Source organism: Bidens hawaiensis, unplaced genomic scaffold, assembly GCF_021521415.1.
Source record: "Bidens hawaiensis isolate Kalapana, Puna unplaced genomic scaffold, B.hawaiensis_p1.1 tig00000904_1, whole genome shotgun sequence".
NCBI classification, from domain to species: Eukaryota; Viridiplantae; Streptophyta; class Magnoliopsida; order Asterales; family Asteraceae; genus Bidens; species Bidens hawaiensis.
The window spans coordinates 4,123,206-4,144,282 of NW_027491052.1; the positions used below are offsets into that span (position 1 = coordinate 4,123,206).

The 21,077-nt window shown below is 37.2% G+C and overlaps 1 protein-coding gene across 1 annotated transcript; it reads left to right on the plus strand.

Moving 5' to 3' along the window:
• The first annotated feature begins 17,677 nt into the window (after positions 1-17,677).
• Positions 17,678-20,817, plus strand: LOC143545586 (putative pectin methylesterase CGR2). Its single transcript, XM_077037452.1, has 7 exons — positions 17,678-17,777; positions 18,305-18,440; positions 18,517-18,556; positions 19,584-19,622; positions 19,703-20,077; positions 20,150-20,205; positions 20,466-20,817. Exons 2-7 carry the CDS (start codon positions 18,318-18,320, stop codon positions 20,616-20,618), a joined length of 786 nt encoding a protein of 261 aa, XP_076893567.1. The 5' UTR covers positions 17,678-17,777; positions 18,305-18,317; the 3' UTR covers positions 20,619-20,817.
• The last annotated feature ends 260 nt before the right edge of the window (positions 20,818-21,077 follow it).

The window sequence follows — 21,077 nt, forward strand, 5'->3', positions numbered from 1 at the left end:
TAATCGGAAGGAGGATTTGAGCCGATTGATGTAAAACTTAGTTCAAAAAGGTCCTCTAAAATGCCAAAACGATACTTCAATTCGGGTATTTGAACTTCCAATTAACAAAAATCAAGTCGTTTGGATCACCGTTTCGAGATAACTTTTACATCAATCGACTCGTATCCTCCTTTCTATCAATAACCCTAAAACATTAATTTGAAATTTGGGTAAAAGTATAACGCCGTTAAGTCTTTTTTCACGGAGGACCATTGGCGGCCAACTTTTTTAAATTTGGGACTACCAGTGGTGATAAAATAAATAAGCATTATTATCGGCCAATACTTGTCAATAGGGATTATTAAAATCCAATAAACCTTTAAATTTTTATCTATATTAACCCAAAACAACCCACGTTAGGGCACAGTAGTTACTTGCCCGAGTGACAACTTGGTTGTCACTGCTCGATCATGTAGTTCCCGCTGCTAGCCAGGTTGCCACCGCTCAATCGTAGTTTTCACTACTCATCGACTTTAATATAACTAATCTATTAAAGCAAAACATGTTTTTCACATGGATTTCAATATGCCATCCACACGGGATGCCAACTAATTAACTTTCATTTATGCATATTCCACCTAATTGACTAATTTTTTAGTTAACATTCCTTTAATTTAATAAATTTTTTGTTAAATGATATAACAGGTTATGCATTTATGACTATGAATATTTATTAATTATCTCAATTAAACTAATTATTACTTTCTTAAAATTATATAATTAACAGTTTCTAATTGCCTCTATTAAGTTATTACCTGTCACACCCCAACCTAAGGCAGAAATGCCGGGACGTGATTTGATTGCTCACAACTCGAAGATACTATCATAAATAGAATATGACAATATCTATTTAATTAATTATTTCCAAATACAGTGCACAAGTATTCAAAACACAAATAAATAATTTGATATAAGTAATCCAATCAAGATTTAATTAATAATTGTCTTCGTTAAAATCCTAAGGTCTTTCTAAGTGTCCATACTTCAACTTAAATTCAATGGCAACCTGCATATGCAAAGAAAACAAAGTTTGTCAACAACACATGGTGAGTGAGTTTATCACCAGTTTTGCAATAAAATAATGTTCATATAATAAATAAAAGAAATAAGCAAAACATGATAAATGCGGTAAATGAATCAAACCATGAACAAATAAGGTGTCAATTAAACCATTGCCAAGCAAATTAGGCGTTGGTAAATCAACCATGAGCAAATAATAACAAGACCATTGCCAAGCGAATCAGGCGTTGGTCAATAGCATGAGAACCTTATACAAAGGGATATGCGGGACCTCTCCGAACACGAATGCGCACATAAACAAGTAAGCGCATAACAAGTATATTTGATTAATCACATACAATTACAAATTTGGTAATTATATATATATATATATATATATATATATATATATATATATATATAGGGGTGGGTTCTAGTGAAAACTCCTCTTAAAGAGAAAACTTAAAAACTCCTAAAAAACTATTTTTAACTTTAAATTTTTTTTTTTGAAGTTTCTTTTTTTTTTCCATTATTCTTATATGTTGTTATTGGTTCAAAAAAAAAAGCCTTGTCGGTAACCTCATTGGTATAGTGCGCATGTGTAATAGTGTGCATTGCATATATGCAAAAGTGTTTGTATTGCATAGAATACAACACTATTGCACATATTTGATACACACTATTGTATATATGCAATATAAGACTAATACACACATCGAATACACATTAGTACGTATGTGTAATTAAACATTAATGCACATGTGCACCACATCGACTTTTATTTTATTATTATTATTTTTCCATATAATACAACACTACTACACATATACAATACACAAATATTGAATATATGCAATAAAACACTATTAAACTCAAAAATACATAGTAGTACACATGTGTAATACAACGGTATCACACAGTAATACGTATATGCATTACAGCGGGTTTTTTTTGTTTTTTTTTTATATTTTTCGAGTGAAATATAAGAAAATATAAGAATAATGGCTAAAATAGAATTTTGAAAATATTTTTTTATTTTTAATTAAAAATAATTCTTTAGAAGTTTTTTAGTTTTCTCTTTAAATGTGAGTTTTCTCTTGATTCTCTCCATATATATATATATATATGTATGTATAATATGAGATACGAATATGTCCCAAAATGTTTAGAAAACTTAGTAAAATAGGGGAATGATAAAACTCACCTTAGATTAAAGGCAAGCGACCATAAATACGAATAAACGAGTTAACGAATAAGCGAGTCATACACTACGCATCAAACGAGATAAACAATCAGAACCTGAAACTTTGTGATGTGAGACTATAAATAAAAAAAACTTAATTCCACTGGAATCAATCCAAACGAATGAGTAGAACTCTAGTTATGTTAAATTAAACGTTTAAGTGAGCTGGTACTGGCCAAAATCCGAACAGCGAGTTGGAAGTCAGGTTTTGGTCAGTATCCTTAAAATTTCGTTACGAGAATAAAAGTCTACTGGACTGAACATTGAATCCGACCAGAAGTATAAGAAAACATAAAGTCAAACTTGTTGATTGTTTTGTCCTTTAACGAGTTTTAAGCGAATTGACCAGTCAACACCCTTCAACCACTGAAATTGATTGAAGATTATTGACAAGGAAATATGTATGAACGATTTCTTAGTTTACAATTGTCACACCCCAACACAAGGCCTAGGAGTGTGATCAATAATTGGTAGGGATGGCAATGGGTCGGGTTTAGGTATTCCCAAACCCATACCCGGTTATAAAAGTCCATCCCAAACCCATCGGGTTTTAATCGGGTAATTACCCGTCGGGTTTCGGGTTTTCCCGTCAGGTCTCTGGTTTTCCCGTCGGGTTTTGACAAAATACCCGTTGGGTATACTCGGCTCAAAACTCGTCAGGTTTCTACCAGGGGTTGACAAAATACAACTAATCAATTACAAATATGGTTACCATATAGGTAAAATATCTCAAATAATTGACATAAACAAGGTTCGATAAATATAATATATTTGGAATATAGTGTATATATATTATAATAAGTTATATTGGGTACATCGGGTATATTATCGGGTAAATGGGTCTATGTTATCGGGTAATCGGGTCGGGTATATTAGAAATCCCAAACCCGACCCGCGAAAATTTAAAACTAATCCCAAACTCGTCGCAAACCCTAACGGGTCGGGTATTACCCGCCCCATTTATGTCAGGTTTCGGGTTTTCCCATCGGGTTCGGGTTTCATTGCCATACCTAATAGTTGGTACCTGTTTTGTAAATATATCATAGTTTATGGGTTAATTTTAGCGGAAGACTTAAAGGTTTAATATAATATTAATTTACATTGAAAATTTACTTGGGAATTAAATACCCAAGTATATGTTTACAAAATATTGTTTTTAATATTACAAGAATTTTATAACAAAATCGAGCCATCACACATTGCGAACTTCTATCTTCTTGACGACTCTAATCCTTGCTAATTATGTCAAACTTAGTTACCTGCAATGGGGAATAAAATACGTCAGCTATGTGCTGGTGAATCGTTATGACTCTAAAAACATTTAAATAACAATCATAATACAAATATAGTTTTCTTGACAAGCTCAGCAGATATATTGCTATACCTGGTATTTGTAACACTACCCTACACACACACAAGTCTCCGAGCCACGTAGCCCATTTCGGAGAACTAGGTATGACCGTTAGCCCGTGGCCATGTAGCCTTTTGACTGTTTAGGCTGAACAGTTATGTTTGGATCCATACACATGTGTATTCGGTCTGAGTTGTTTTTATTCTCTATTTTGTATTACAACGTTTTAGAGATCACGTAGTCTCATGTAAACGGTTGACTGACTCTATAAGACACACAACCTGTCTATCTTATAGGGTGTAAATCTATTTGACTGTTTGTAAAGGTTTAACGTATTCACATGTACTGTCGGTGTGATTGATTGGTAAACCTTATTGATTGTGAATGATTTTAACCTATAAACAAATAGGTTTGAATGAATACCATGATGGTGTTTCTTGATTAGACTACAGACTTTAAGTCTGCTTTTAACCTTGATTAGGTTTATAAATGTTTTGAAATCATGATTTTATTTGTGTGACGACGTTTGATATACCATGCTTTGGCTTAATAGAGTCTATCACGTTGGTAAACTTCTCCAGGTAAGTAACGGGTCTCGCGGTTAATTGGGATGTGTACGAATTGCTTACCTTTTGCAAGAAGAGTCTACTAATGATATCCCACTTATAGTTACTACATGCCCGTCAAAATATAGTTTTGTATATCATTACTTCTTATTGAAGTAATGTTTGTTGTAAACTGTTTGTGAATGTTTTGAAAATATTTTCAAGGTTAAAGGCCACAGCCTTGACTGAGTCTAAGTTATCTATAATATGATTGAAATAACTTAAACTTATATCATACCTTAGTGAATGCTTGGGATACTAATACTAAGGTAGAGTGATTGTTAGACTGGCGGAACTTTGCTTCTAATCTCGCTTATCTTGATCAACGGATTGTCAAAACTTCAATTCTCGCACGTTACTCGAGAAAACAGGACCTCGGAACGTCACGGCAATCGGGCACGCTCCCCAAGGTTAAGTGTGTGTTTGTGTATGTGATTTTGGAATGCTTTGGACTCAAACCCGTAGCTCCTCTTTTATAGGTAGAATTATGGTCACCATCGCGTAGCGCGATGGGTTTTTCCCCAGGCCATCGTGTAGCGCAACGCCGTAATCCATAAGATCCTGCCACGTGTTGACACATGGATGGACACGTGACCCTGGTTACTTAACACGGTCATCGCGTAGCACGATGCCCACATAATCTTGGACCATCGCGTAGTGCGACGCCCCTTTTTCATAACCTCTAGGAAAACTGCATCGCGTAACGTGATGATCTATTCTATCTGCCCATCGCGTAGCGCGATGGGTCCGGAAAACCAAAATTTTTATTTTACACACCTTAAGTTCAAGAAATGCCATTTTTATCCCAAAACTTGAATAGGATATTCGCGAAATGTTACATCCTCCCCACCTTTTGAATAGTCTCGTCCTCGAGATTTATCGTAATAAATGCGGGTATTTTCTTTTCATTTCCGATTCAAGTTCCCATGTATATTCGGGTCCACGTCTTGAATCCCAACGGACCTTTACCAACTTGAGTTGTTTTCGTTTGAGGAACTTAATCATACTATCTTCAATTTGTGTCGGTTGCTCCACAAACTTAAGTTTTTCATTAACTTCAACATCTTTTAATGGCATTGCAAGAGTTTCATTAGCTAAACACTTGCATAAATTTGACACATGGAATACGTCACGAATGCCTTTCATTTCCTCGGGTAATTCTAGTCGGTATGCAACAGGTCCTTTCACGTATTTTGAATGGTCCAACAAATCGTGGACTCAATTTCCCTTTCTTTCCAAATCGCACTACACCTTTCCAATGTGATACTTTAAGTAATACTTTATCCTCAACTTGAAATTCTAATGGTTTGCGGCGAACATCGGCATAACTTTTCTGTCTATCTCTTGCCACTTTCAATCGTTCTCCTATTTGTATTACTTGATCAGTGGTTATTTGAACGATTTCGGGACCTGATAATTGATTATCCTCGATTCCTGACCAACATGCGGGCGTTCTACATTTTCGTCCGTATAATGCTTCAAATGGTGCCATTTGGATACTCGTATGATAACTGTTGTTATAAGAAAATTCCATTAATGGTAAATGAGTATCCCAACTCCTTCCTAAATAGTTCGTTCACTTTGTCCGTTAATTTGTGGGTGATACGCAGTACTTAAATTCAATTGCGTTCCCATAGCCTTTTGAAAACTAGCCCAGAACTTTGAAGTCAAACGACTATCTCTATCTGAAATGATGGACAATGGCACTCCATGCAAAGATATAATATTTTCAACATATAACTGTGCTTGCTTGTCCATGCTAGATGATTCTTACATTGGAATGAAGTGGGCAGATTTTGTCGGCCTATCTACGATAACCCATATGGCATCATTTTCTCGTGAAGTCTTTGATAACTTCTTAATAAAATCCATGGTTATCATATCCCATTTCCATATTGGGATTTCCGGGTGTTGTAATAGTCCCAACGACTTTTGGTGCTCGGCTTTTACTTTGGAACATGTTAAACATTTGGCAACATATATGGCAATGTCTTTCTTCATGTCAATCTACCAATGATCATTCTTTAAATTATGATACATCTTATCACTTCTTGGATGTATCATATATTTTGACTTATAAGCTTCGTCAAGAATCTTAGCCCTTAATTCTCCAACCATCGGTACCCAGATTATTTTCCCTAATCTTAATATTTCATCATTGCCTTTAACCAGTTGATCAATCGTTCCATTTTCTTTCTCATCTCTAATATTTTCTTCTTCTAATACCAACTTCTGAGCTTCTTTAATTTGATTGATCAAGTCTACTTTAAGTTCCAATCTAAAAGCTCGAACTCTCTTAGGTTTGTCATGTTCTTTTCTGCTCAAAGCATTTGCCACAACGTTGGATTTTCCTTCATGATATATAATTTCACAATCGTAATCATTCAAAGTTTCCATCCAACGTCTCTGCGTCATGTTCAATTACTTTTAATCAAAAATATGCTTCAAACTCTTGTGATCAGTATATATTGTGAACTTAACACCATATAAATAATGTCGCCATAACTTTAACGCAAAGATTATAGCGCCTAGTTCAAGATCATGTGTGGTGTAATTTCAATTGTCTCGAAGCATATGCAATGACTTTCTTTCCTTGCATCAAAACACATGCCATACCCATGTGCGAAGCATCACCGTATACGATAAAATTATCTTGCCCCTCGGGTAAGGCTAAGATTGGTGCGCTTGTCAATTTTTCTTTTAGTGTTTTGATGCTTCTTCTTGTTTTGGTCCCTATTCAAACTTAATAGATTTTCGCATGAGTGTATTTAACGGGACAGCTATTCTTGAAAATTTTTGAATAAATCTCCTGTAATATCCAAGCTAAGCCTAGAAAACTTCTCACTTGAGTCGGCGTCTTTGGTTTCTCCCATTTGATTATGGTCTCTATCTCAGTGGGATCAACTTGAATACCTTTGACATTTACAATATGACCAAGAAATTGAACTTTCGATAACCAAAATTCGCACTTTGAAAACTTGGCATATAACTTTTCTTTTCTTAATGTTTCCAACATAATCCTTAAGTGAATTTGGTGATCTTCCTTGGTTCTCGAGTATATGAGAGTATCATCAATGAACATAATGAAAAATTTGTCAAGATGTAGCTTACAAATACTGTTCATCATATCCATGAAAGTTGCCGAAGCATTAGTGAGTCCGAAAAACATAACGGTGAACTCATAATGTCCGTACCTTGTTTTAAATGCTGTTTTCGGTATGTCTTCTTCTTGTACCTTCAATTGATGATATCCAGATCTAAGGTCGATTTTAGAAAAATGACTTGCACCTTGAAGTTGATCAAACAAATCGTCAATTTTGGGAGCGGATATCTATTCTCGATTGTAACCTTATTTAGCCCACGATAATCTATGCACATCCTCATCGGACCATCCTTTTTTTAACGAACAAGATCGGGGCTCCCACGGTGAAGAACTTAGTCTTATAAATCTCTTCTCTAACAGTTCATCCAGTTGTTTTTTCAACTCCTTCATCTTAGTGGGTGCTAGACTATAAGGAGACTAAGCGATTGGTGAGATTCCTGGTACCAAATCAATCTTTAATTCCACTTCTCTATCTGGCGGAATTCCTAGTAGCTCATCAGGAAACACATCCTTAAATTCAGAAACGAAGATATTATCATAAATATAATGTGACAATATCTATTAAATTAATTATTTCCAAATACAGTGCACAAGTATTCAAAACACAAATAAACAATTTGATACAAGTAATCCAATCAAGATTTAATTAATAATTGTCTTCGTTAAAATCCTAAGATCTTTCTAAGTGTCCATACTTCAACTTCAATTCAATGGCAACCTGCATATGCGTAGAAAACGGAATTTGTCAACAACACATGTTGAGTGAGTTTATTACTAGTTTTGCTATAAAATAATGTTAATATAATAAATAAAAGAAATAAGCAAAACATGATAAATACGGTAAATGAATCAGACCATGAACAAATAAGGTGTCAATTAAACCATTGCCAAACGAATTGGGCGCCGGTAAATCAACTATGAGCAAATAATAACAAGACCGTTGCCAAGCGAATCGGGCGTTGGTCAATAGCATGAGAACCTTATACAAGGGGATACGCGAGATCTCTCCGAACACGAATGCGCACATAAATAAGTAAGCACATAACAAGTATATTTGATTAATCACACGCAATTACACATTTGCTAATTTTATATATATATATGTATAATATAATATACGAATATGTCCCAAAACATTTAGGAAGCTTAGTAAAATATGGGAATGATAAAACTCATTTTAGATTAAAGCCAAGCGAATATAAATACGAATAAACGAGTTAAAGAATAAGCGAGTCGTCCACTACGTGTCAGATGAGATAAATAATCAGAACCTGAAACTTTTGTATATGAAACTATAAATAAAAACGAACTTAATGCCACTAGAATCAATCTAAACAGATGAGTGGAACTCTAGTTATGTTAACTTAAACGTTTAAGCGAGCTGGTACTGACCAGAATCCGAACAGCGAGTCGGAAGTCGGGTTTTGGTCCAGTAGCCTTAAAATTTCGTTATGAGAATAAAAGTCTTCTGGACTGAATGTTGAATCTAACCAGAAGTATGAAAAAACGTAAAGTCAAACTTGTCGACTGTTTTGCCTTTTTAACGGGTTTTAAGCGAATTGACCAGTGAAATGTCACACCCCGACCAAAGGCGGATTATACATCGGGGCGCCACATATTGTTTCATTACCCGTGACACTATTGGGTGTCAATATTTATTAATACACATTTATCGCGCGCGCGCAGCGCAACACAAGATAACATAAATCAACAAAAATCATTATATAATAAAACAAAGTATTCGATCAACATATACTTGTCTTGATACATTTTAATCTAGGTCCAAAATAAAAGAAAACTTCCTACGTGTCCACAAGCTCCAAAACAGCTACTGCAAACCTGAACATGTGTTAAAATAAACGTCAAACACTTGCGTGTTGGTGAGAAATCAAGTTTAATGCAATACAGTAAATCTGCGCGCAACACGTGTATGTCTAGAGTTTAGCAAGGGTGTAATCAGATTGTGATCAAGCCTAAGATAGATCATAGCTCATAGTTCAATCCGTGCTCCCAATTGAGCACAAAAACGAGAAAACATACTGTGCAAGTGTAAACAAAGAAAACCGTAAACGATAGGTCTCCCGTGTTCATCCAATGGTACCATGAAAACTTCGGAATAGGCCGAACAAAGCGGTTAATGATACACACATACAAATAACAGCCAAGTAAACATCCTCAACACATGGGATACTGCGCGACTAAAGTTCATAAACAGTTTAAGACTCTAAGTTTGTATGAACACATGAACATCCCAAAACATTAAAAGCAAAAAGGGATTAGGTACGAGATTACTCACATGATAAACGGTGCGATGAAGATAAATAAAGCAAGAACCAAACAAGCAAAGTTAACCTATAAATAAGATTATCGGTTTAACGATTGGTTTTAGTGTCTTGATTATAACTAACCATAGGTAATATGCATCGATTTACTTAAACAAATTATAAACATTTACTAACCGAGATCTGGGCAGAAAAGAAGAGAAAGAAAAACAGAGGCAAGGAGAGCTGGAGTTATGTTGACGGCTGCGCTGCGAGGATCTTCAGCAGGGAGAAGGAGAAGAGATTAATTGTCTGCGTGTGAAATGTTAAAGAAAAATGGCTGGGTATAAATAGGCAAACCCTAGGGAACATAATCCCGGAAAAAGGGGAAAATATCTCACCAAATCTAAGCAAAAGATATGGCAGCAGGAAAAGGGGAAAAAGCTGTCAGGTTACTGTTCACAGCACATGGGATATGTCAGGCAAACACTGTTCAAGATAAGGAAAAGAAGATCTCAAAAGATATTGTCAGTCACCTTTTTCTGTCAACCAATAGGATTGACGCGCATGCTGCGCCGAAAGTAACTTTTCAGACAAAGCAAGTTAGGTCAACAGCCCAAAAGATAAGATATCACCAAAGGTAAACGGCTGGATAAATCAAGATAAAAGACACAAGACTTAGCGCGAGAAAGCTGAGTGCGAGAAAGCTGAGTGCGCGAGCGCGAAGGCACACACAGAAGGCTGACACAGACAAACCTTAGCGTGCTGCGGGAAGAACCACATCCTTAGCGCGTCGCGGAACGAACTGATCCTTAGCGCGTCGCGGGAAGAACATAAATCCTTAGCGCGTCGCGGGAAGAATTACAATTCTTAGCGCGCTGCGAGAAGAACTACAAATTTACAGCGTGTCGCGGGAGGATCTACAATTCTTAGCGCGTCGCGCGGAGAAGTATCATTCTTAGCGCGCCGCGGGAAGAACTATAGTTCCTAGCGCGTAGCGCAGGAACAGTCAATCTTCACGCAGGCTTCCTTGTAAGGAGTTTAGCGCGTGGAGCTGCGCAGACATCCTTAGGCGGGAAGAGCCAAAGGACAAGCAAGGAGTTAAGAGAAAAAGGGGTTCAAGGCTCAAGGGTTAAACAAAGGGGGGGGGGGGATGGCGACAAGAGAAAAGAAGGCGGGACGGCGGAAAGAAAAGAGAAGAAGAGGAAGGAGAGGCGGAAGAAACATTTAAAAATATATATATACATAAAGATTTATTAAAGGTTAGATTTATAAAGATTAAAATAAATTTTTAAATCATAAAAAGAATCGGATCAGAAAACGGGTATCTGGGTCGGGTCGGATTCGGGCAGATGTTACAGTCTCCCCTACTTTAAGAAATTTCGTCCCGAAATTTATCTCGAAGTAGGATGCGCAAAGAAAAGGTACGGGGATAAGGTCGATCAAAAAAAATCGTTTTCATTAAGGTTAAGCGTGCAATCCATGATTATAAGGTTTATTAAAATAGTTTCGCCATTAGCCAATTCAACAGAAGTTTTCCTTAAGTTAATGCGCGGTCGCGCGAGCTTCTGCTCAAACGCGCGAGAAATAAAACTTCTATCGGCACCAGTAACAAAAAGTATAGATGCATAATGCCCGTTAAAAAAAAAATGTACCATTAACTACGTCATTAATCGCTTGCGCTTGGTGCGCGGTTATATTAAAAGTTTGTCAGCGCGTCACTTGGTTCGAAATTTGGTTCACCGGATTCGCTTGCGTAATCTGTACTTGTAGCCTCGGGCACGCGTTCCGGAAATGACTGGGATCACCGCAGTTAAAGCACGATCTTGGTTGGGGATTCTGGTATGTTGGTTGTGGGTTCTGCGGGTAGGTTGGTGGTGTTTGCACCATTGGGTTGGCGGGAGGGACTCTACAGTACTCAGCAGAGTGACCAGCGCGGCCACATTGGTTACATTGCCTACACGAGGCTTGAGTTGGGTGATGAAATTTACAGGTTGGGCAGAAGGGCTGATTTCCTGTGTAGGGTTTCTTAGTTGGCGGGGTAGGGAGTGCAGGATTAGTTAAGGCATAGTTATGGACTACAGGGGAAGTTGGGTAGGTAGACAGTGGGTTAGGCGCGTATACTGGAGGTTGGTAAAGGGGTTGCTGGACAACGAGTGGGTTAGTAAGCGCGTAAGCTTGATGATTGGTTTTGCGCCTTCGTTTATGGTTTGAGGGTTCTGGCTTGGTTTCTGTTGGTTCTGGGTCAGTCTTGGTGGGTTTGGTCTTTTCAGTTCCCCGCAGGAACAGGGTTCCTGCTCTGACATGGTTGTCGCTGAGCACAGCGGCCAACTCGATGGCGTCAGAGAGGGTTACTGGGTTTCTCGCCCATACAGAATCTTGAATTTCATGGGAAGACCCCCAAGAAATTTTTCGATGGCTCGGCGGGAAGGGGTAACAAGGTGAGGGACAAGCAAACTTAGTTCGTGGAAGCGCGTCGCGTACTCGCGCGCTTCGCCACTGTACTGCTTCAAGTTCCAGAATTCCTCCTCAAGGCGCTTGACTTCGTTGGGAGGGCAGAATTCTCGCGTCAGAAGTTCCTTGAATTCCTCCCAGAGCATGCTAGAAGCAACCTCTGCGCCACGCGCATGAGCTACTCCGTTCCACCAAGTAAGCGCTCTAGATTCCAGGACACTTGAGGCGTATAAGGTTCGTTGGTTTGGAGGGCAATGGGTATGGAGAAAAGTGTTTTCAATTTTCTCGAGCCACTGGAGCATTATGGTGGCTCCTTCAAGTCCTTTGAATTTCGGAGGGTTACCCGCATTAAAGGATTTAATATTGTAACCAGAGTGGTTGATATTGTTTTGGTTTAAGGCTTGGGCTATCGCGGCGGCCATTTCCTGGGAACGTTGCTGCCTACGTCTGCGCGCGGCTTCTCTCCTCTGATAACGAGCTGATAGTGGAGGCATTCTATAAAAGTTCTAGTTTTAGTTAATATCATGTTATGAGAAACCGTTTTAGCGCAAAGTATAACCTTGTTAAAGCTTGTTTCGCGAAGTTAGTTGCTAACAAAAGTTAAGGTAAAGTAAATGACTTTATATGCAGACTTAATAAAGGTAACAAATTCGAATCGAGAATCGACAATTCATGTATCACCATGACCTTCCGAATTCTCAATTTAAAAAAATATACGAGCAAACGGGTATTGGAGATTGACGATTCATGTATCACCATGACTTTTCAATCCTCAATATAAAATATACAAGTAAATAAGCATTGGAGATTGACAATTCATGTATCACCATGACTTTTCAATCTTCAACTTAAAAATATAAAGTAAATGGGAATTGAAAGTCAACTATTCATGTATCACCATGACTTCTCGGATTTTCAATTCCAACAAACGAACATAAAAATCGAAAGATCGCGGAATAAAACATAAAATCATATACTGCGCAGGCGCGAGCATATTTATAAATAACGAGTAATTAACAATAAGCGCGCAAACACGAGATTTCTCTCATGCGCGAGAGGGGACTTAAGTTTTCTAGGTCGTTACGTCTAACCACCTATCCTAAAGTCAACGAGCTCTGATACCAATCTATAACACCCCGACCAAAGGCGGATTATACATCGGGGCGTCACATATTGTTTCATTACTCGCGACACTATTGGTGTCAATATTTATTAATACACATTTACCGCGCTGCGCGCAGCGCAACACAAGATAACATAAATCAACAAAAATCATTATATTATAAAGCAAAGTATTCGATCAACATATACTTGTCTTGATACATTTTAATCTAGGTCCAAAATAAAAGAAAACTTCCTACGTGTCCTCAAGCTTCAAGCAGCTACTGCAAACCTGAACGTGTTAAAATAAACGTCAAACACTTGCGTGTTGGTGAGAAATCAAGTTTAATGCAATACAGTAAATCTGCGCGCAACACGTGTATGTCTAGAGTTTAGCAAGGGTGTAATCAGATTGTGATCAAGCCTAAGATAGATCATAGCTCATAGTTCAATCCGTGCTCCCAATTGAGCACAAAAACGAGAAAACATACTGTGCAAGTGTAAACAAAGAAAACCGTAAACGATAGGTCTCCCGTGTTCATCCAATGGATCCATGAAAACTTCGGAATAGGCCGAACAAAGCGGTTAATGATACACACATACAAATAACAGCCAAGTAAACATCCTCAACACATGGGATACTGCGCGACTAAAGTTCATAAACAGTTTAAGACTAAGTTTGTATGAACACATGAACATCCCAAAACATTAAAAATAAAAAGGGATTAGGTACGAGATAACTCACATGATAAACGGTGCGATGAAGATAAATAAAGCAAGAACCAAACAAGCAAAGTTAACCTATAAATAAGATTATCGGTTTAACGATTGGTTTTAGTGTCTTGATAATAACTAACCATAGGTAATATGCATCGATTTACTTAAACAAATTATAAACATTTACTAACCGAGATCTGGGCAGAAAAGAAGAGAAAGAAAAACAGAGGCAAGGAGAGTTGGAGTTATGTTGACGGCTGCGCTGCGAGGATCTTCAGCAGGGAGAAGGAGAAGAGATTAAGTGTCTGTGTGTGAAATGTTAAAGAAAATGGCTGGGTATAAATAGGCAAACCCTAGGGAACACAATCCTGGAAAAAGGGGAAAATATCTCACCAAATCTAAGCAAAAGATATGGCAGCAGGAAAAGGGGAAAAAGCTGTCAGGTTACTGTTCACAGCACATGGGATATGTCAGGCAAACACTGTTCAAGATAAGGAAAAGAAGATCTCAAAAGATATTGTCAGTCACCTTTTTCTGTCAACCAATAGGATTGACGCGCATGCTGCGCCGAAAGTAACTTTTCAGACACAAAGCAAGTTAGGTCAACAGCACAAAAGATAAGATATCACCAAAGGTAAACGCTGGATAAATCAAGATAAAAGACACAAGACTTAGCGCGAGAAAGCTGAGTGCGCGAAGGCACACACAGAAGGCTGACACAGACAAACCTTAGCGCGCTGCGGGAAGAACCACAAATCCTTAGCGCGTCGCGGAACGAACTGAAATCCTTAGCGCGTCGTGGGAAGAACATAAATCCTTAGCGCGTCGCGGGAAGAATTACAATTCTTAGCGCGCTGCGAGAAGAACTACAAATTTACAGCGTGTCGCGGGAGGATCTACAATTCTTAGCGCGTCGCGCGGAGAAGTATCATTCTTAGCGCGCCGCGGGAAGAACTATAGTTCCTAGCGCGTAGCGCAGGAACAGTCAATCTTCACGCAGGCTTCCTTGTAAGGAGTTTAGCGCGGGGAGCTGCGCAGACATCCTTAGGCGGGAAGAGCCAAAGGACAAGCAAGGAGTTAAGAGAAAAAGGGGTTCAAGGCTCAAGGGTTAAACAAAAGGGGGGAGGATGGCGACAAGAGAAAAGAAGGCGGGACGGCGGAAAGAAAAGAGAAGAAGAGGAAGGAGAGGCGGAAGAAACATTTTTAAAAAATATATATATACATAAAGATTTATTAAAGGTTAGATTTATAAAGATTATAATAAATTTTTAAATCATAAAAAGAATCGGATCAGAAAACGGGTATCTGGGTCGGGTCGGATTCGGGCAGATGTTACACTTCTTATCTTTGGGATTCCACATTTGTGTACCGGGTCGTTTAGCAGGGGCAATCCACTCCTTCTCCTTCTTCTCCACAGTTCTTGCACGACCCTCAGTAGACTTTTCCCATTGAAGATTCTTTACTGCGGCAGCTACTGCTCGAGTAATGACAGCTTGAATAGCAGGGTTGATCTTATTCTTCTCTTCACGTACGGTCATGCTTTCCTCTTCACTAGAGTCAGTAATTGGTTCTTCAGAGGGGATCCGGTTGACACTTTTCCTACCAAGGCGTCCTGTTCGCCCTCCTCGCTCAGCAGTCGTCTTAGCACCAGCCATTCGTATTCTAACGGAAAAACACAAACATCGTCACTTCAGGAACTATTTAGTACAAGGATAGTAAAGCTGCAGGTAATAACAGTGGCCAGCTGGGATTAGCTGCTCACGTTACTTTCCGTGTCCTATATACTTCCTTTCGTGAGTCTACTTGTGCTTGGTTCTACTTAAAGCAGTTAGAAAATCAAGCATTTCAAGTATAAGCAAGCAATCCTACTTCTAACAATTTCATATAACCGGGGTCCTTACCAGAACTCAGGTCCAGGCCATAACGCGGCCGTTTCTGACCATCGCGAAGGATCGACGATACTTTGGGTCCCGTGGTTCGGGTTTGCAGATCTGTTCGTTAGGGACCCGAGTCTCGTTGAACCCGTTTACACCGATCTATCTTTACAAGACGGTTTTTTGAAAAAAAAAGGTTTGGAAAAATCTGAACTTTTGCTCCAAGATTACAAAAAAATTGGACTTTAGCTTCATTATTTCCCGAAATCTCGTCTCCTACCTAATTTTCTTTCGAAATTTGGCCTGCTCCCTCTTTATTTTTATCTTTTTCTAAATCGTCTTATTAGTCCAAATTCTAAAAGATTTTGAGGAAAAATGCTACTTTGAGAATCCTCTCTAAAAAGGGCTATTTTGGGAATTTTTCCAATAAAGTTTCATATCAAATAAAGGTTTACTTTCAAATGAAAAAAAATAGCAGTTAAAGACACGTACATTTTGTAATGACCAATGGGTCTAGTCTTGCCACAAAACTAGGTTGCACTTGGCCAAGGCTTTTGACATTTAAGCTAGCATTTATTTCATGAAACAAACAACATAGTTGCATAAGTTCGGTCCAACCAAAATGCTGGGTCTCAGTTCAACAGTTCAACCATATGATTTGATGGTGGAAACTTTAATGTGATAGCGGAAGTAAAATAAGTAATATTTTGATTGTTTTGAACCCCAACGACCATGCTTTACATGAAGATAAGTAAAAATGTCTAGGCAGAAGCTAGCATTGGAAACAAAAAAGAATAAACTAATGGAAAAAGAAAGAAAGAAAGGACACCATTTGCTCTATTCAACATCCCTTATTTTTCGCCCTTTTGGTAATACAAAGAGAGAAACTTATCTTTATTTTGTAACACTTTGTTTCATAGCAATCTTTTGTTAAAAATGTGCATCTCTAACCTTACATATGCACCAAATACTTTTATACTTCATATATACTATAAAACTATTAAAGTTTGGGCCCTCTTAGAACAGAGGCTTAAAGTCACTTTCACTTTGGTGAGTGGTCAGAGAGTTTTTTTTTAGGGTTTTCTCTTTAGGTGGTGCTCAAGTTCAATTCCGGCTCTTGTGCACACTCTAAAATATGTGCATCACCATTATAAGGAAGATTCAAACTTAGTTAAATGAGTTGTATACGGGTGATAAACCTTTCAAAGTTCCTCAATAACCAGTACACTTGGTCATTAAAAAAAAAGTGAAGACCTAAAACAATTGCTTGTTGTCTCATCATACACTTGACTAATGGAGGCGTAAAGTGATTACATAATTTTTACAGTCAATGCCTAAAACAACTTTTAGTTGGTTCACCATATCTGATCATGTTTGTGTCGAATTATGTGTTTAGTAGTCACTTTCAATTTTAATACGGGTAAAAGTAGGGATGACCTCGATACTAGCACCGAAAATCCCACAAAATGTGTGCTGATACTTAAAATACTTGGCATGGTGTGTACCAAAGACAAAAATTCGATAAAATACTGGTACCAGTATCATGTCAATCCCGAAACCTCAAAAAATAAGGACCGAATTAATAATGGTACCGGTACAATTTGTTCATCCCTAGATAAAGTAAAGTACAAAGTTATTTTTAATTTTTTTTTTCATTTCTATGAGGAATTAAATGGTAAATATAATAATATCATCACAATAATATAAAGCAAAACCTTAAAAACTTTTACAAATAACTAACATATTTTTAACATCTCTTGACTCGTTTTCATGTATTTAAACCTTAAATGTTGTCACATGTATGATCAACTCAACTTAATAAATTATTTTGAGCAGTCAAAATCTATGATATTATTAAAAAATCAAAGCTTTAAAGGCCACACTGTCGACAATGGCACCCAAGATCCAAATCATTTTAACATGGGCCCACATCACCCGCGTTAACCAACTTGTTCTTCCCTTTAATTCTACCATTTTCCCACTCAAGATCCAAATATGACACCAGCTTCCCATTAACAGATCCATCAAAGGTTTGTACTTTTTTGCTCCAAGTTTCCTCATTTCAAGTTTCTTGATGTACTATTGTTTGTTCTCATCAGTTTTTGTGATCTTTGATGGGTTTGTGTTCATGGGTTTTTGAAATCTTGAATCTTTATGCATCTTCTGACACATGGTTTTGAGGTTCATGTTCATTTGCTTTCTGTCTTTCTATTTAGGGAAAGTATTTGTTATGACTTTATGAGTCAAACTGCAAAAATGGGTCTTTTTTGTGAACCCAAATGGGCTTAATTTTCTATCAGGTGGATTCAGTTAAGTCATGGAAAACATGAATCTTGATAGATTATAGTCAGTTGCTAGTAGTTTTGTTAAGTAGTTAGTCAATCTACACTAGAAACAAGCGTAAATTAATTAACTTTTCAACTTTGATTTAACAAAAATATATGCTTTTTGTCAATTTTGTTACATTATAACATAATAACACAAACATTAAGAGATAATAAGGTGAAGAGCTTGTTCATTTTTTAATTCTAAAAAGTCAAAGTTTGACCTTTTGTAGAGTGTCATTAGCCATGTCAAGAAGGCCCGGAAACGCGGCGCGTCGGTTTGTGGGTGGTGGGAGTAATCCACTTGGAGGGATTTTTCATTCAAAAGCAAAAAATAATCCTTTATTATCAATTGTTCTTGTGTTACTGGTAAGTTAATAATCACTCATTTATATAGGTTTAATATATACAAATAAACTTGATTTGGTTATTTCGTATAATACAGGGAACAGTTCTTGTGATTGGCTATGTTTTTAAAGGCTCAGGTTTGTACGAATCTAGATTCTTGATTGTTTGATTCATTGTAGATTGGGTTAAGAGGGTGTTTGGATTACAACTTCAAACAACACATCCAAACACTATCTTATACAACCCCTATTCTGAATCTGTTTATTGAAATATTGAATATCATATGCTCACTTTCAAATAGAACTGTAAACGAGCCGCGCCAAGCCAGGTTGGGCTCGGGCTTGGCTCGTTTATCTTAACGAGCTGAATTTTTTAGCTTGTCCTCAGCAAAAATCTCGAGCCAGCTCGTTTTCTATAAAAAAGTTGCTTTTGTATTTTTACACATGTTTATATATATAGAAAAAAAATAGCATACACATTATGCATTACTGCTTGCGGTGTGCACATATAATGTATATATGTGTTCTGTAAATGAGCCACACCGAGCAAGGTTGCGCTCGGGCTTGGCTCGTGTATCTTAACGAGCTGAATTGCTGAGCTTGGCTTGCAAAAAACTCGAGCCAGCTGGTTTTCTAAAACAAGTTGCTTTTATACTTTTACTCATATTTATACATATAGAAAAAAATTTATATTTTTAACATACACACTATGCATAACTAATAAACTACAAATTAATAATTTATTTGTATTTAAATTTGGGTTGTGATTCATGTCTTCAAATCTTTCGTTTAGTTTTTGAAAAGTTTAATTTTATATACTTACATATATTAATATATATATACAGAAAAAAAGTAATATTTTTAACATACACATAATGCATAATTAATAAACTACAAAATTTATAATCGACATATCTTAAAATTTGAGTTGTAGTTTATGCATACTAAATTTGGGCTTTAATTTAAACGAGCCAACAAGCAAAGCTAAACAAGCCTAACGAGTGAGCCAGCGAACCTAGCTTACATTGGCACGGGCTTTGCTTGGCTCGTTTCTTGTTTACAAACAAACAAACAAGCCGATTTCGAGCGAGCCACGAGCCTTTTGAACAATCCTACTTCAAATCACACAATCACCCCTAAATGTATATGCATATTCCTTATGCAGGTGGATCTGGGGACTATAAAACATTTAGCAAGATTGAAGGTAAACTCAAAATCTTTTAAACTTTAAGGTATTTAATAACATTCTTATCATACAACCACTCATAATTTAACCATATTCAGGTGACTCTAGTTGCACATATGATGTCCATATGGCAATACCAATACTAAAGAAAACATATGGTGAGAGTATGCACAAAGTATTACACGTGGGGCCCGACACATGCTCGATAGTATCCCAACTAACAAAGGAAAAAGACACGGAAGCATGGGGCGTAGAACCATATGATATTGAGGAATCTGACATGGCATGCAAAAGTCTTGTTAGAAAGGGTCTTGTTCGGGTTGCTGATATTAAGTTTTCATTGCCATATCGTGCTAAATCGTTCTCGCTTATTATTGTTTCTGATTCGGTTGATTATTTATCTCCTAAATATCTTAACAAAACGCTTCCGGATTTGGCAAGGGTTTCTGCTCAAAATCTTGTTATATTTACAGGTAAGTTTACATAAATAGTGAATTAAGGTTTAATATGTGAATTCTGATTTTTGTTGTTTTGGGGTTATTTAGGTAAACCTAGTACTTCAAAGGCTAATATCCCGCAAGCATCAAGATTTGGACGCCCGGTAAGCAGCAATTTTAATAATGTGGTTAATGGGTCAATACGATTGGGTTGAAACGTGTCACTTTTTAGTACGGGTCAGAATGGGCTGAGCTGCTGAGCAAGGTTGTGTTGACCTAAGGCTGTAAGCGAGCCGAGCCATGGTTGCCTCGGGCTCGGTTCCTTTCCCTTAACGAGTTGAAATGTTGGGCTTGGGCTTAGCTCGTTTATTTTTAAAAATTTTATACATATTTTTATAACTATTTAAATGACACATTTGTGAAGGCTAAAATGCGGAGCGCGTCATGGTGGGCCCGGTTTTTCGTTCAGACAAGCCTCGAGGAGAACGAAACCGCAACTAAAAAGTTTGAACAGGCTGCTGCCAAGAGTTCATACAAGCCAAAATGCCAAGTTTTTCACTTGAATTCATACCATTGATGGTGAGATGCTAACTATTCGTATAGATGTAGCTCTGTTGTTCTTGTTCTTGTTCTTGGTTCAATTTGGTGGAAGATGTTGATGTCATCACCACCCTTATGCTGTTATTTATACCAATTCATTACAAATTCATGAACCCATCTCAATAGTTGTATAATTATTCATTTAAAGACAAAGAACGGTACTAAGCGTTTAAGTTCCTCGACTAGAGTTTCAGGTTCGAATCAAGTTTCCACTTCTTTTCTGCCTTTAACCCTTTTGAAGGGGTCCCTGCCCGGTGTAAATTGCGTTTTACCTGATCCCATTAGTTGATTATACAAAATAATGAAAACCCTGTGAGTTTTTATTATATATCATTGACAAATCTCGTTGAAGGACAAATTAAAGTAAATGTAACTAAATTATATCTTTTAACTATGATAACTATATAATAATAAATGTTAGCTAATATACTCTCTA

Bases quoted from the DNA above. Each gene is read 5' to 3' on its own strand.
- LOC143545586 (XM_077037452.1), top strand. From the start codon at position 18,318: ATGTCAAGAAGGCCCGGAAACGCGGCGCGTCGGTTTGTGGGTGGTGGG. The intron at 19,623-19,702 runs GTAAACTCAAAA...AACCATATTCAG, and splicing joins AACATTTAGCAAGATTGAAG to GTGACTCTAGTTGCACATAT. The intron at 20,078-20,149 runs GTAAGTTTACAT...GGGGTTATTTAG, and splicing joins AAATCTTGTTATATTTACAG to GTAAACCTAGTACTTCAAAG.